General features: G+C 51.4%; 1 protein-coding gene across 1 annotated transcript in view; it reads right to left on the bottom strand.

Moving 5' to 3' along the window:
• Nucleotides 1-14,384, bottom strand: part of LOC139541694 (mitochondrial import receptor subunit TOM70-like) — a 33,794-nt gene that overhangs the window by 4,305 nt on the left and 15,105 nt on the right. The window contains exons 5-10 of the mRNA XM_071346630.1: nt 10,436-10,584; nt 9,384-9,591; nt 7,138-7,272; nt 5,577-5,684; nt 2,266-2,382; nt 1,448-1,545 (exon numbers count right to left, since the gene is read on the bottom strand). Of these exons, the coding sequence (XP_071202731.1) occupies nt 1,448-1,545; nt 2,266-2,382; nt 5,577-5,684; nt 7,138-7,272; nt 9,384-9,591; nt 10,436-10,584 (815 nt within the window). The remainder of the gene's footprint in view (nt 1-1,447; nt 1,546-2,265; nt 2,383-5,576; nt 5,685-7,137; nt 7,273-9,383; nt 9,592-10,435; nt 10,585-14,384) is intronic.

Raw genomic sequence — 14,384 nt, 5'->3', positions numbered from 1 at the left:
ATCTAACTCACCCCTTGTGGACGTATGTTGTAGCGTTGTCCGACTAACTCACCCCTTGTGGACGTATGTTGTAGCGTTGTCCGACTAACTCACCCCTTGTGGACGTATGTTGTAGCGTTGTCCGACTAACTCACCCCTTGTGGACGTATGTTGTAGCGTTGTCCGACTAACTCACCCCTTGTGGACGTATGTTGTAGCGTTGTCCGACTAACTCACCCCTTGTGGACGTATGTTGTAGCGTTGTCCGATCTAACTCACCCCTTGTGGACGTATGTTGTAGCGTTGTCCGACTAACTCACCCCTCGTGGACGTATGTTGTAGCGTTGTCCGACTAACTCACCCCTCGTGGACGTATGTTGTAGCGTTGTCCGACTAACTCACCCCTCGTGGACGTATGTTGTAGCGTTGTCCGACTAACTCACCTCTTGTGGACGTATGTTGTAGCGTTGTCCATCTAACTCACCCCTCGTGGACGTATGTTGTAGCGTTGTCCGACTAACTCACCCCTTGTGGACGTATGTTGTAGCGTTGTCCATCTAACTCACCCCTTGTGGACGTATGTTGTAGCGTTGTCCGACTAACTCACCCCTTGTGGACGTATGTTGTAGCGTTGTCCGACTAACTCACCCCTTGTGGACGTATGTTGTAGCGTTGTCCGACTAACTCACCCCTTGTGGACGTATGTTGTAGCGTTGTCCGACTAACTCACCCCTTGTGGACGTATGTTGTAGCGTTGTCCGACTAACTCACCCCTTGTGGACGTATGTTGTAGCGTTGTCCGACTAACTCACCCCTTGTGGACGTATGTTGTAGCGTTGTCCGACTAACTCACCCCTTGTGGACGTATGTTGTAGCGTTGTCCGACTAACTCACCCCTTGTGGACGTATGTTGTAGCGTTGTCCATCTAACTCACCCCTTGTGGACGTATGTTGTAGCGTTGTACGACTAACTCACCTCTTGTGGACGTATGTTGTAGCGTTGTCCATCTAACTCACCCCTCGTGGACGTATGTTGTAGCGTTGTCCGACTAACTCACCCCTTGTGGACGTATGTTGTAGCGTTGTCCATCTAACTCACCCCTTGTGGACGTATGTTGTAGCGTTGTCCGACTAACTCACCCCTTGTGGACGTATGTTGTAGCGTTGTCCGACTAACTCACCCCTTGTGGACGTATGTTGTAGCGTTGTCCGACTAACTCACCCCTTGTGGACGTATGTTGTAGCGTTGTCCGACTAACTCACCCCTTGTGGACGTATGTTGTAGCGTTGTCCGACTAACTCACCCCTTGTGGACGTATGTTGTAGCGTTGTCCGACTAACTCACCCCTTGTGGACGTATGTTGTAGCGTTGTCCGACTAACTCACCCCTTGTGGACGTATGTTGTAGCGTTGTCCGACTAACTCACCCCTTGTGGACGTATGTTGTAGCGTTGTCCGACTAACTCACCCCTTGTGGACGTATGTTGTAGCGTTGTCTGGCTCCAGGTCAATACACTTGTTGTACATCTGATCTGCCTTGCTAAACTGCTGCTGGTCAGTCAACGCCTGAACAACACAGAGACACAGGAGAAATGGTTCAGGATGATTCACAACCAGACACAGTGTACTGCAGGTGAGACGTCAGGTTACGATAGTGTTGCCAGACAGGTGAGACGTCAGGTTACGATAGTGTTGCCAGACAGGTGAGACGTCAGGTTACGATAGTGTTGCCAGACAGGTGAGACGTCAGGTTACGATAGTGTTGCCAGACAGGTGAGACGTCAGGTTACGATAGTGTTGCCAGACAGGTGAGACGTCAGGTTACGATAGTGTTGCCAGACAGGTGAGACGTCAGGTTACGATAGTGTTGCCAGACAGGTGAGACGTCAGGTTACGATAGTGTGCCAGACAGGTGAGACGTCAGGTTACGATAGTGTGCCAGACGTCAGGTTACGATAGTGTGCCAGACGTCAGGTTACGATAGTGTGCCAGACGTCAGGTTACGATAGTGTGCCAGACAGGTGAGACGTCAGGTTACGATAGTGTGCCAGACGTCAGGTTACGATAGTGTGCCAGACAGGTGAGATGTCAGGTTACGATAGTGTGCCAGACAGACGAGACCTCAGGTTACGATAGTGTGCCAGACGTCAGGTTACGATAGTGTGCCAGACAGGTGAGACGTCAGGTTACGATAGTGTGCCAGACAGGCGAGACGTGAGATGTCAGGTTACGATAGTGTGCCAGACAGGCGAGACTTGCAGTATGTGTGTGAGACGTGATGTTTACCTGAGCGTACAGAGCGTATCCCTCGGCACACTTAGGGAATCTCCTGATGACGTCCTCAAAGCCGTCCATGGCCGTCTGCACCTGGGACTGGCTGTTGCCAGTGTACGCCTGTCTGTACTGGAGGGAAATTAGCACAAGAGACTCACAGACCAGCTGGTTAAACTATAATCAACACACATTTAGTATACTCCATACTGCACCAACCTTAGAGAGCTATACTGCACCAACCTTAGAGAGCTATACTTCAACTCTCTAAGGTTGGGTAGGAGAAGGTCTGGAGGGGGTGCTGATGTAGGTCTAAGGTTGGGTAGGAGAAGGTCTGGAGGGGGTGCTGATATAGGTCTAAGGTTGGGTAGGAGAAGGTCCGGAGGGGGTGCTGATATAGGTCTAAGGTTGGGTAGGAGAATGTCTGGAGGGGGTGCTGATATAGGTCTAAGGTTGGGTAGGAGAAGGTCCGGAGGGGGTCCTGATGTAGGTCTACGGTTGGGTAGGAGAAGGTCCGGAGGGGGTGCTGATGTAGGTCTAAGGTTGGGTAGGAGAAGGTCCGGAGGGGGTGCTGATATAGGTCTAAGGTTGGGTAGGAGAAGGTCCGGAGGGGGTGCTGATGTAGGTCTACGGTTGGGTAGGAGAAGGTCCGGAGGGGGTGGTGATATAGGTCTAAGGTTGGGTAGGAGAAGGTCCGGAGGGGGTCCTGATGTAGGTCTAAAGTTATGTTAGCACAGCTGAAAACTGTTGTTCTGATTAAAGAAGCAACACAACTGGACTTCTTTAGACTAGTTGAGTATCTGGAGCATCAGCATTTGTGGGTTCGATTACAGGCTCAAAATGGCCAGAAACAAAGATCTTTCTTCTGAAACTCGTCAATCTGTTCTCTCATCCACCAGGCCTGACCTCATCCACCAGGCCTGACCTCATCCACCAGGCCAGACCTCATCCACCAGGCCAGACCTCATCCACCAGGCCAGACCTCATCCACCAGGCCAGACCTCATCCACCAGGCCAGACCTCATCCACCAGGCCTGACCTCATCCACCAGGCCTGACCTCATCCACCAGGCCTGACCTCATCCACCAGGCCTGACCTCATCCACCAGGCCTGACCTCATCCACCAGGCCAGACCTCATCCACCAGGCCAGACCTCATCCACCAGGCCAGACCTCATCCACCAGGCCAGACCTCATCCACCAGGCCAGACCTCATCCACCAGGCCAGACCTCATCCACCAGGCCAGACCTCATCCACCAGGCCTGACTACTAGACTACCATTCATTCAACATGCCTTGTCATTGGTGACCTGACTAGTATGACATCATTAGCAGCCTACTGTTGACCTCCCACTATTTGAAGAGGACAGATCCACAACTGATTATTAACATATAGGCCTGCTAATCGCTAACAGTCTGATAGAACTCTCTATGAAGGAAGGGATTGGAGGAACAGCTCTCTGCCATGTCTGTTTCCACCCAAGCAGCGACGTTCACTCAACTACCGCAACACTGCATGTATCCTTGCCCCATCAATAGTGGGCGGGCCAGAGCGGAGAGTTTTACACCTAGCCCAAGTTCTCTGATTGGCTCAGCTCCAACTTCAGACGGTTGAGTCAAAAACCACAATGTGCCAATTAGAAACCTATATTTACGTATTTCAATGTAGTACTGAGAACATGACACAAACAGACTGTCTGTACTGAGGACACAAGAGACACTCTAGGTTTAACCTTAACAACAATCACACATCCTAATAGTACCCTAACCCTAGAGGGCAGATAGTACCCATAGTACCCCCACCCTAGAGGGCAGACAGTACCCATAGTACCCCCACCCTAGAGGGCAGACAGTACCCCCACCCTAGAGGGCAGATAGTACCCATAGTACCCCCACCCTAGAGGGCAGACAGTACCCATAGTACCCCCACCCTAGAGGGCAGACAGTACCCCCACCCTAGAGGGCAGACAGTACCCCCACCCTAGAGGGCAGATAGTACCCATAGTACCCCCACCCTAGAGGGCAGACAGTACCCCCACCCTAGAGGGCAGACAGTACCCCCACCCTAGAGGGCAGATAGTACCCATAGTACCCCCACCCTAGAGGGCAGACAGTACCCCCACCCTAGAGGGCAGATAGTACCCATAGTACCCCCACCCTAGAGGGCAGACAGTACCCCCACCCTAGAGGGCAGACAGTACCCCCACCCTAGAGGGCAGACGTCCCCCACCCGGGGCGGTACCCATAGTACCCCCACCCTAGAGGGCAGACAGTACCCCCACCCTAGAGGGCAGACAGTACCCCCACCTAGGGGCGCGTACCCCCACCCTAGAGGGCAGAGCCCTAGTACCCCCACCCTAGAGGGCACGACCCCCACCCGGGGCGCGTACCCATAGTACCCCCACCCTAGAGGGCAGATAGTACCCATAGTACCCCCACCCTAGAGGGCAGACAGTACCCCCACCCTAGAGGGCAGATAGTACCCATAGTACCCCCACCCTAGAGGGCAGACAGTACCCCCACCCTAGAGGGCAGATAGTACCCATAGTACCCCCACCCTAGAGGGCAGACAGTACCCCCACCCTAGAGGGCAGATAGTACCCATAGTACCCCCACCCTAGAGGGCAGACAGTACCCCCACCCTAGAGGGCAGACAGTACCCCCACCCTAGAGGGCAGATAGTACCCATAGTACCCCCACCCTAGAGGGCAGACAGTACCCCCACCCTAGAGGGCAGAACAGTACCCCCACCCTAGAGGGCAGACAGTACCCTCACCCTAGAGGGCAGACAGTACCCTCACCCTAGAGGGCAGACAGTACCCCCACCCTAGAGGGCAGATAGTACCCTCACCCTAGAGGGCAGACAGTGCCCCCACCCTAGAGGGCAGATAGTACCCTCACCCTAGAGGGCAGACAGTACCCTCACCCTAGAGGGCAGACAGTACCCTCACCCTAGAGGGCAGACAGTGCCCTCACCCTAGAGGGCAGACAGTACCCATAGTACCCCCACCCTAGAGGGCAGACAGTACCCCCACCCTAGAGGGCAGACAGTGCCCCCACCCTAGAGGGCAGATAGTACCCTCACCCTAGAGGGCAGACAGTACCCTCACCCTAGAGGGCAGACAGTACCCTCACCCTAGAGGGCAGACAGTGCCCTCACCCTAGAGGGCAGACAGTGCCCTCACCCTAGAGGGCAGATAGTGTCCTAACACTGTGTATTGTCCTAACACTGTGTATTGTCCTAACACTGTGTATTGTCCTAATAGAGTGTACTGTACGGTGTGTCTCCGGGTGTGTATTCCATGTACAGTGGTGGAGTCCACTCACCAGGGCGAAGCATTTCTGAGCCTGTGCCAGAGCAGAGTCAGGTCTGAGCAGGATGCACTCATCAAAGTCTCCGACGGCCTCCTCTACCTGGTCCAGAAGGATCTTCAACTGAAGGGGAAACATTTCAGTCTGTTAGGGTAAACCAATGGCAATCACATGTGACTTAATGTAACTTTCTGATTGCAACATAGATATAGTCCCAAATGGAACCCTTCTCTCCATTTAGTGCACTACTTTTGACCAGAGCCCTATGGGTAGTGCACTACTTTTGACCAGAGCCCTATGGGTAGTGCACTACTTTTGACCAGAGCCCTATGGGTAGTGCACTACTTTAGACCAGAGGCCTATGGGTAGTGCACTACTTTTGACCAGAGCCCTATGGGTAGTGCACTACTTTTGACCAGAGCCCTATGGGTAGTGCACTACTTTAGACCAGAGCCCTATGGGTAGTGCACTACTTTTGACCAGAGCCCTATGCGTAGTGCACTACTTTAGACCAGAGCCCTATGGGTAGTGCACTACTTTAGACCAGAGCCCTATGGGTAGTGCACTACTTTTGACCAGAGCCCTATGGGTAGTGCACTACTTTTGACCAGAGCCCTATGGGTAGTGCACTACTTTTGACCAGAGCCCTATGGGTAGTGCACTACTTTTGACCAGAGCCCTATGGGTAGTGCACTACTTTTGACCAGAGCCCTATGGGTAGTGCACTACTTTTGACCAGAGCCCTATGGGTAGTGCACTACTTTTGACCAGAGCCCTATTCCACCTACCTGTCCCCGGTGGTGGAATAGTGTTAGAGACAGCCCTACCTGTCCCCGGTGGTGGGATAGTGATAGAGACAGCCCTACCTGTCCCCGGTGGTGGGATAGTGATAGAGACAGCTCTACCTGTCCCCGGTGGTGGGATAGTGATAGAGACAGCCCTACCTGTCCCCGGTGGTGGGATAGTGATAGAGACAGCTCTACCTGTCCCCGGTGGTGGGATAGTCACAGTACCCTCACCCTAGAGAGCAGCCCTACCTGTCACCCGGTGGTGCGGATAGTGCCCCACCCTAGAGACAGCCCTACCTGTCCCCGGTGGTGCGGATAGTGCCCCACCCTAGAGAGCAGCTCTACCTGTCACCCTGGTGGTGCGGATAGTGCCCTCACCCTAGAGGACAGACCCTACCTGTCCCCGGTGGTGGGATAGTGATAGAGGACAGCCCTACCTGTCCCCGGTGGTGGGATAGTGATAGAGACAGCCCTACCTGTCCCCGGTGGTGGGATAGTGATAGAGACAGCCCTACCTGTCCCCGGTGGTGGGATAGTGATAGAGACAGCCCTACCTGTCCCCGGTGGTGGGATAGTGATAGAGACAGCCCTACCTGTCCCCGGTGGTGGGATAGTGATAGAGACAGCCCTACCTGTCCCCGGTGGTGGGATAGTGATAGAGACAGCTCTACCTGTCCCCGGTGGTGGGATAGTGATAGAGACAGCCCTACCTGTCCCCGGTGGTGGGATAGTGATAGAGACAGCCCTACCTGTCCCCGGTGGTGGGATAGTGATAGAGACAGCCCTACCTGTCCCCGGTGGTGGTAGACGTCTGCGTTGCGCGTGTCGATCTCAGCGGCCATGTTGAAGTCCTGTGTTGACATCATAGGCTGCTGCTGCTGCATGTACATACTGCCACGCTTGATCAGAGCATTGGCCCTCAGCTGCAGTACCAGGACAGAGACAGGACAAAACAGGGTTTCAGTCAGAGCATTGGCCCTCAGCTGCAGTACCAGGCCAGAGACAGGACAAAGACAGGGTTTCAGTCAGAGCATTGGCCCTCAGCTGCAGTACCAGGACAGAGACAGGACAAAACAGGGTTTCAGTCAGAGCATTGGCCCTCAGCTGCAGTACCAGGCCAGAGACAGGACAAAGACAGGGTTTCAGTCAGAGCATTGGCCCTCAGCTGCAGTACCAGGACAGAGACAGGACAAAACAGGGTTTCAGTCAGAGCATTGGCCCTGAGCTGCAGTACCAGGACAGAGACAGGACAAAGACAGGGTTTTAGTCAGAGCATTGGCCCTCAGCTGCAGTACCAGGACAGAGACAGGACAAAGACAGGGTTTCAGTCAGAGCATTGGCCCTCAGCTGCAGTACCAGGACAGAGACAGGACAAAGACAGGGTTTCAGTCAGAGCATTGGCCCTCAGCTGCAGTACCAGGACAGAGACAGGACAAAGACAGGGTTTTAGTCAAAGCATTGGCCCTCAGCTGCAGTACCAGGACAGAGACAAGACAAAGACAGGGTTTCAGTCAGAGCATTGGCCCTCAGCTGCAGTACCAGGACAGAGACAGGGTTTCAGTCAGAGCATTGGCCCTCAGCTGCAGTACCAGGACAGAGACAGGACAAAACAAGGTTTCAGTCAGAGCTGTGTATGTACATACTGCCACGCTTGATCAGAGCATTGGCCCTCAGCTGCAGTACCAGGACAGAGAAGATCTGTTATCACATACAGTACATCTACCTGGTATTACTGGAGCTTATGAAGGGATGTTTAGGGTTGAATGGCAGGAACCCGGTTACAGATTTACCACCCAAAACCACTCACTTTTCCCGGGATAAATAACTTTGAGAAACCGGTAAATTATAATACATTATTTATATGAACAGCATGGCGTGAAATGGAACTGTTAAATTATATGCGATGTCTATATCTGGCTTCTCTACGGCCTCTGCATGATGAATCAACACTCAGGGTAGGTAGGGACAGACAGACCATCTTGGGGCGATATTTGAGCATGTCATCAGAATGATGAAGATAAGGACAACAAAACTAATGTAACTGTTTAAAGAGAGGAAGGGATGAAGCAACACGAGAGAAAGAGGAGATAGGCTAATAACATCAGGGGAAATATTATGACAGGTATTTATGCTTCAGCCAACTAATTATACAAATGGGCCCAATTATCCTAATATCCTGAAGGTGGTGCTAGACAGGACCACATCTAAACATGCCTCCGTATTTTCCAGGCCGATGTGATCCTTTGAAACGTGGCGCCAGCGTTTCGTAGCCCGAACGGAAAACAAGGCATCAGGAGTGACAAAAGCAGACAACTCTTTGGCATGCTCAGAAGGACCTGCCAATATCCTTCCAGCAGATTGAACTTGCTAATGTACTTAGCAAGCGCCAACACGGTCCACACAATCGTCGACGCTCGGCAAAGGGTACGGGATCCTACTTAGTAACGGCATTGAGCTCCCGAAAATCTGAATCAAACCCGCGGAGACCCATCCGCTTTAGTTACTAATATACAGGGCGAACTCCACGGACTGTTGCAATGCCGTGTTCAAGCATGAACTACACCTCACTGCGGAGTTTCTCTCTCTTTTCAGGATTGACTCGATAGGCATGTTGTTTGATTGGGGCAGAGTACATTTGTCTGAGTTGGCACATCTGAGAAGAAACCCTGAAAATGATAAAAGCAGTACAACAATGTTTCCTCCGGAGACAAGTCAGCCAAAATTACATCACGTTTCTAGAATCTCTGAGTTAGTCAACCGTCCAACAAGCACAGAGTGTACTGGACCTTCCTCGTGCTCTCGAGGAAGACCATAGTCAACGGTGACAGTAGTGGCTACAGGCAGAACGTCACTACCGGTTTCCACCGACTTCTCCACCCCGATCGTAGCAGGTGAAGTACGGTTTCAACATGTTGACATGACACAGCCAGGTTTTTTCCCCCTGCGCTCCGGTGTGGCGATGATGTAATCCAGATTACCCATTAGTATTTCACTGTACTTGTGCATGTGACAAATAAAACTTGAAAAACACTACCTTGATGTTGGCGTCCTCCATGTTAATGACCCGGTCCAGGTCGGGCTGGGCGCCGGTGGCGTTGCCAATCAGGAGGTAGAAGGTTGCCCGTAGCAACAGGGCCTCAGCAGTGTACCGGCCCCCAGACTCCACCTCCTTCGTGCACTCACTGATAATCTTATCATAGTTCTCCTCCTCCATGTACTGCTTGGCCTTCAGATAACCAGAACTATGGACAGGACAGAGGTTAGAGGTTAAGGACAGGGTTAATGTACTGCTTGGCCTTCAGATAACCAGAACTATGGACAGGACAGAGGTTAAGGACAGGGTTAATGTACTGCTTGGCCTTCAGATAACCAGAACTATGGACAGGACAGAGGTTAAGGACAGGGTTAATGTACTGCTTGGCCTTCAGGTAACCAGAACTATGGACAGGACAGAGGTCAGAGGTTAAGGACAGGGTTAATGTACTGCTTGGCCTTCAGATAACCAGAACTATGGACAGGACAGAGGTTAGAGGTTAAGGACAGGGTTAATGTACTGCTTGGCCTTCAGATAACCAGAACTATGGACAGGACAGAGGTTAAGGACAGGGTTAATGTACTGCTTGGCCTTCAGATAACCAGAACTATGGACAGGACAGGGGTCAGAGGTTAAGGACAGGGTTAATGTACTGCTTGGCCTTCAGGTAACCAGAACTATGGACAGGACAGAGGTTAGAGGTTAAGGACAGGGTTAATGTACTGCTTGGCCTTCAGGTAACCAGGGCTATGGACAGAGGGAGAACAGGGGGACAGTAGAACATGGGGAAAGAGGGATAGGGGTGACATATTAGGATCTTTCAAAATGTATCTTTCCTCAATTCCTATCTATCCTCGGTCCTCAACTTGTCAAACCCCATTGGACAAGAAGGCCTGAGGGGAGGGACTGTGGACCTTCTCCTCCAATACGGTTGACAAGCAGCCAAGGAGATAGGATGAATCGTGCGAATTGAGATTGATCCCTAGTAGTTAGGCAGGCCTTTTTATCCAGAGCCAACATACAGGAAGTGACATCACACAGTGACTTCTGACCTTTCTGTGACTTCTGCGGCCTCGCCCTCGTTGTCCTTGTCCTCGTCCTTCTTCTCGCCCTTCTGAAGCGGCTGGCTGATTATGTCATCGGTGAAGGAGCTGAAGTAGGACTTGATGAACTGAGGAGAAGGCATCAGGGGGTCACGGTTCTGGAGAGAGAGAGATGGAAACAGGGAGACTTGTACTGCTTTCAAAGTATTCACAGTATTTTTCTTTGAAAAAAATGGAGGCCATTGTTTATATGACCCCCTTACAAACAGGCCCAACTTTTTGCGCATGCCGGGGATGAGTGGTAGTAGTGGTGTGTAGATGTGGTTGGGTGTCTATTTTAATAAATCCATTGAGAATATACACCATCAAAATTGAATCCATTATTAATTCATTTAGGCAAAAATTATACTTTTTTCAAAATGTATTTTCAAAAAACTAGAAGCTAATATTTTTTGTTGAATTTAGGCCTATGTTACGGGTCCGTGTAGCCTATGCTGCGCCATCCAAATGAAATCAATAGTTAGTTACTTTGTTCATTAAACAGACACGACACACCGACCCGATCACAGCCAACATACATATATTTTATAGAATATAATGGAATATAACAGAATAAAATACACCAAATATACTTTACACACAACTTGTCATGTGGAACCGCTGTCATATAAAAAAAATAGTCATATTTAGAAACAGAGCCCAAGCCCATGCTGTGTTATCCCCGTTTCATCTCTGTCCTACCCCCACTCTGCTGTGTTATCCCCGTTTCCTCTCTGTCCTACCCCCACTCTGCTGTGTTATCCCCGTTTCATCTCTTTCCTACCCCCACTCTACTGTGTTATCCCCGTTTCATCTCTTTCCTACCTCCACTCTGCTGTGTTATCCCCGTTTCCTCTCTGTCCTACCCCCACTCTGCTGTGTTATCCCCGTTTCCTCTCTGTCCTACCCCCACTCTGCTGTGTTATCCCCGTTTCCTCTCTGTCCTACCCCCACTCTGCTGTGTTATCCCCGTTTCCTCTCTGTCCTACCCCCACTCTGCTGTGTTATCCCCGTTTCATCTCTTTCCTACCCCCACTCTACTGTGTTATCCCCGTTTCATCTCTTTCCTACCTCCACTCTGCTGTGTTATCCCCGTTTCATCTCTTTCCTACCCCCACTCTACTGTGTTATCCCCGTTTCATCTCTTTCCTACCTCCACTCTGCTGTGTTATCCCCGTTTCATCTCTTTCCTACCCCCACTCTACTGTGTTATCCCCGTTTCATCTCTTTCCTACCCCCACTCTGCTGTGTTATCCCCGTTTCCTCTCTTTCCTACCCCCACTCTGCTGTGTTATCCCCGTTTCATCTCTTTCCTACCCCCACTCTACTGTGTTATCCCCGTTTCATCTCTTTCCTACCTCCACTCTGCTGCATTATCCCCGTTTCATCTCTTTCCTACCCCCACTCTGCTGTGTTATCCCCGTTTCATCTCTTTCCTACCCCCACTCTGCTGTGTTATCCCCGCTTCATCTCTTTCCTACCCCCACTCTGCTGTGTTATCCCCGTTTCATCTCTTTCCTACCCCCACTCTGCTGTGTTATCCCCGTTTCATCTCTTTCCTACCTCCACTCTGCTGTGTTATCCCCGTTTCATCTCTTTCCTACCCCCACTCTGCTGTGTTATCCCCGTTTCATCTCTTTCCTACCCCCACTCTGCTGTGTTATCCCCGTTTCATCTCTTTCCTACCTCCACTCTGCTGTGTTATCCGCGTTTCATCTCTTTCCTACCCCCACTCTGCTGTGTTATCCCCGTTTCATCTCTTTCCTACCCCCACTCTGCTGTGTTATCCCCGTTTCATCTCTTTCCTACCCCCACTCTGCTGTGTTATCCCCGTTTCCTCTCTTTCCTACCCCCACTCTGCGGTGTTATCCCCATTTCATCTCTTTCCTACCCCCACTCTGCTGTGTTATCCGCGTTTCATCTCTTTCCTACCCCCACTCTGCTGTGTTATCCCCGTTTCATCTCTTTCCTACCCCCACTCTGCTGTGTTATCCCCGTTTCATCTCTTTCCTACCCCCACTCTGCTGTGTTATCCCCGTTTCCTCTCTTTCCTACCCCCACTCTACTGTGTTATCCCCGTTTCATCTCTTTCCTATCCCCGTTTCATCTCTTTCCTACCCCCACTCTGCTGTGTTATCCCCGTTTCATCTCTTTCCTACCCCCACTGCTGTGTTATCCCCGTTTCCTCTCTTTCCTACCCCCACTCTGCTGTGTTATCCCCGTTTCCTCTCTTTCCTACCCCCACTCTACTGTGTTATCCCCGTTTCATCTCTTTCCTACCCCCACTCTGCTGTGTTATCCCCGTTTCATCTCTTTCCTACCCCCACTCTGCTGTGTTATCCCCGTTTCATCTCTTTCCTACCCCCACTCTGCTGTGTTATCCCCGTTTCCTCTCTTTCCTACCCCCACTCTGCTGTGTTATCCCCGTTTCATCTCTTTCCTGCCCCCACTCTGCTGTGTTATCCCCGTTTAATCTCTTTCCTACCCCCACTCTGCTGTGTTATCCCCGTTTCCTCTCTTTCCTACCCCCACTCTGCTGTGTTATCCCCGTTTCCTCTCTTTCCTACCCCCACTCTGCTGTGTTATTCCCGTTTCCTCTCTTTCCTACCCCCACTCTGCTGTGTTATCCCCGTTTCATCTCTTTCCTACCCCCACTCTGCTGTGTTATCCCCGTTTCATCTCTTTCCTACCCCCACTCTGCTGTGTTATCCCCGTTTCATCTCTTTCCTACCCCCACTCTGCTGTGTTATCCCCGTTTCATCTCTTTCCTACCCCCACTCTGCTGTGTTATCCCCGTTTCATCTCTTTCCTACCCCCACTCTGCTGTGTTATCCCCATTTCATCTCTTTCCTACCCCCACTCTGCTGTGTTATCCGCGTTTCATCTCTTTCCTACCCCCACTCTGCTGTGTTATCCCCGTTTCATCTCTTTCCTACCCCCACTCTGCTGTGTTATCCCCGTTTCATCTCTTTCCTACCCCCACTCTGCTGTGTTATCCCCGTTTCCTCTCTTTCCTACCCCCACTCTACTGTGTTATCCCCGTTTCATCTCTTTCCTATCCCCGTTTCATCTCTTTCCTACCCCCACTCTGCTGTGTTATCCCCGTTTCATCTCTTTCCTACCCCCACTCTGCTGTGTTATCCCCGTTTCCTCTCTTTCCTACCCCCACTCTGCTGTGTTATCCCCGTTTCCTCTCTTTCCTACCCCCACTCTACTGTGTTATCCCCGTTTCATCTCTTTCCTACCCCCACTCTGCTGTGTTATCCCCGTTTCATCTCTTTCCTACCCCCACTCTGCTGTGTTATCCCCGTTTCCTCTCTTTCCTACCCCCACTCTGCTGTGTTATCCCCGTTTCATCTCTTTCCTACCCCCACTCTACTGTGTTATCCCCGTTTCATCTCTTTCCTACCTCCACTCTGCTGCATTATCCCCGTTTCATCTCTTTCCTACCCCCACTCTGCTGTGTTATCCCCGTTTCATCTCTTTCCTACCCCCACTCTGCTGTGTTATCCCCGCTTCATCTCTTTCCTACCCCCACTCTGCTGTGTTATCCCCGTTTCATCTCTTTCCTACCCCCACTCTGCTGTGTTATCCCCGTTTCATCTCTTTCCTACCTCCACTCTGCTGTGTTATCCCCGTTTCATCTCTTTCCTACCCCCACTCTGCTGTGTTATCCCCGTTTCATCTCTTTCCTACCCCCACTCTGCTGTGTTATCCCCGTTTCATCTCTTTCCTACCTCCACTCTGCTGTGTTATCCGCGTTTCATCTCTTTCCTACCCCCACTCTGCTGTGTTATCCCCGTTTCATCTCTTTCCTACCCCCACTCTGCTGTGTTATCCCCGTTTCATCTCTTTCCTACCCCCACTCTGCTGTGTTATCCCCGTTTCCTCTCTTTCCTACCCCCACTCTGCGGTGTTA

Source organism: Salvelinus alpinus, chromosome 16 (genome assembly GCF_045679555.1).
Source record: "Salvelinus alpinus chromosome 16, SLU_Salpinus.1, whole genome shotgun sequence".
In the NCBI taxonomy this organism is placed as follows: Eukaryota; Metazoa; Chordata; class Actinopteri; order Salmoniformes; family Salmonidae; genus Salvelinus; species Salvelinus alpinus.
The sequence above is the reverse complement of the archived record's forward strand: the minus strand, read 5'-3'. Positions and strand labels throughout refer to the sequence as shown.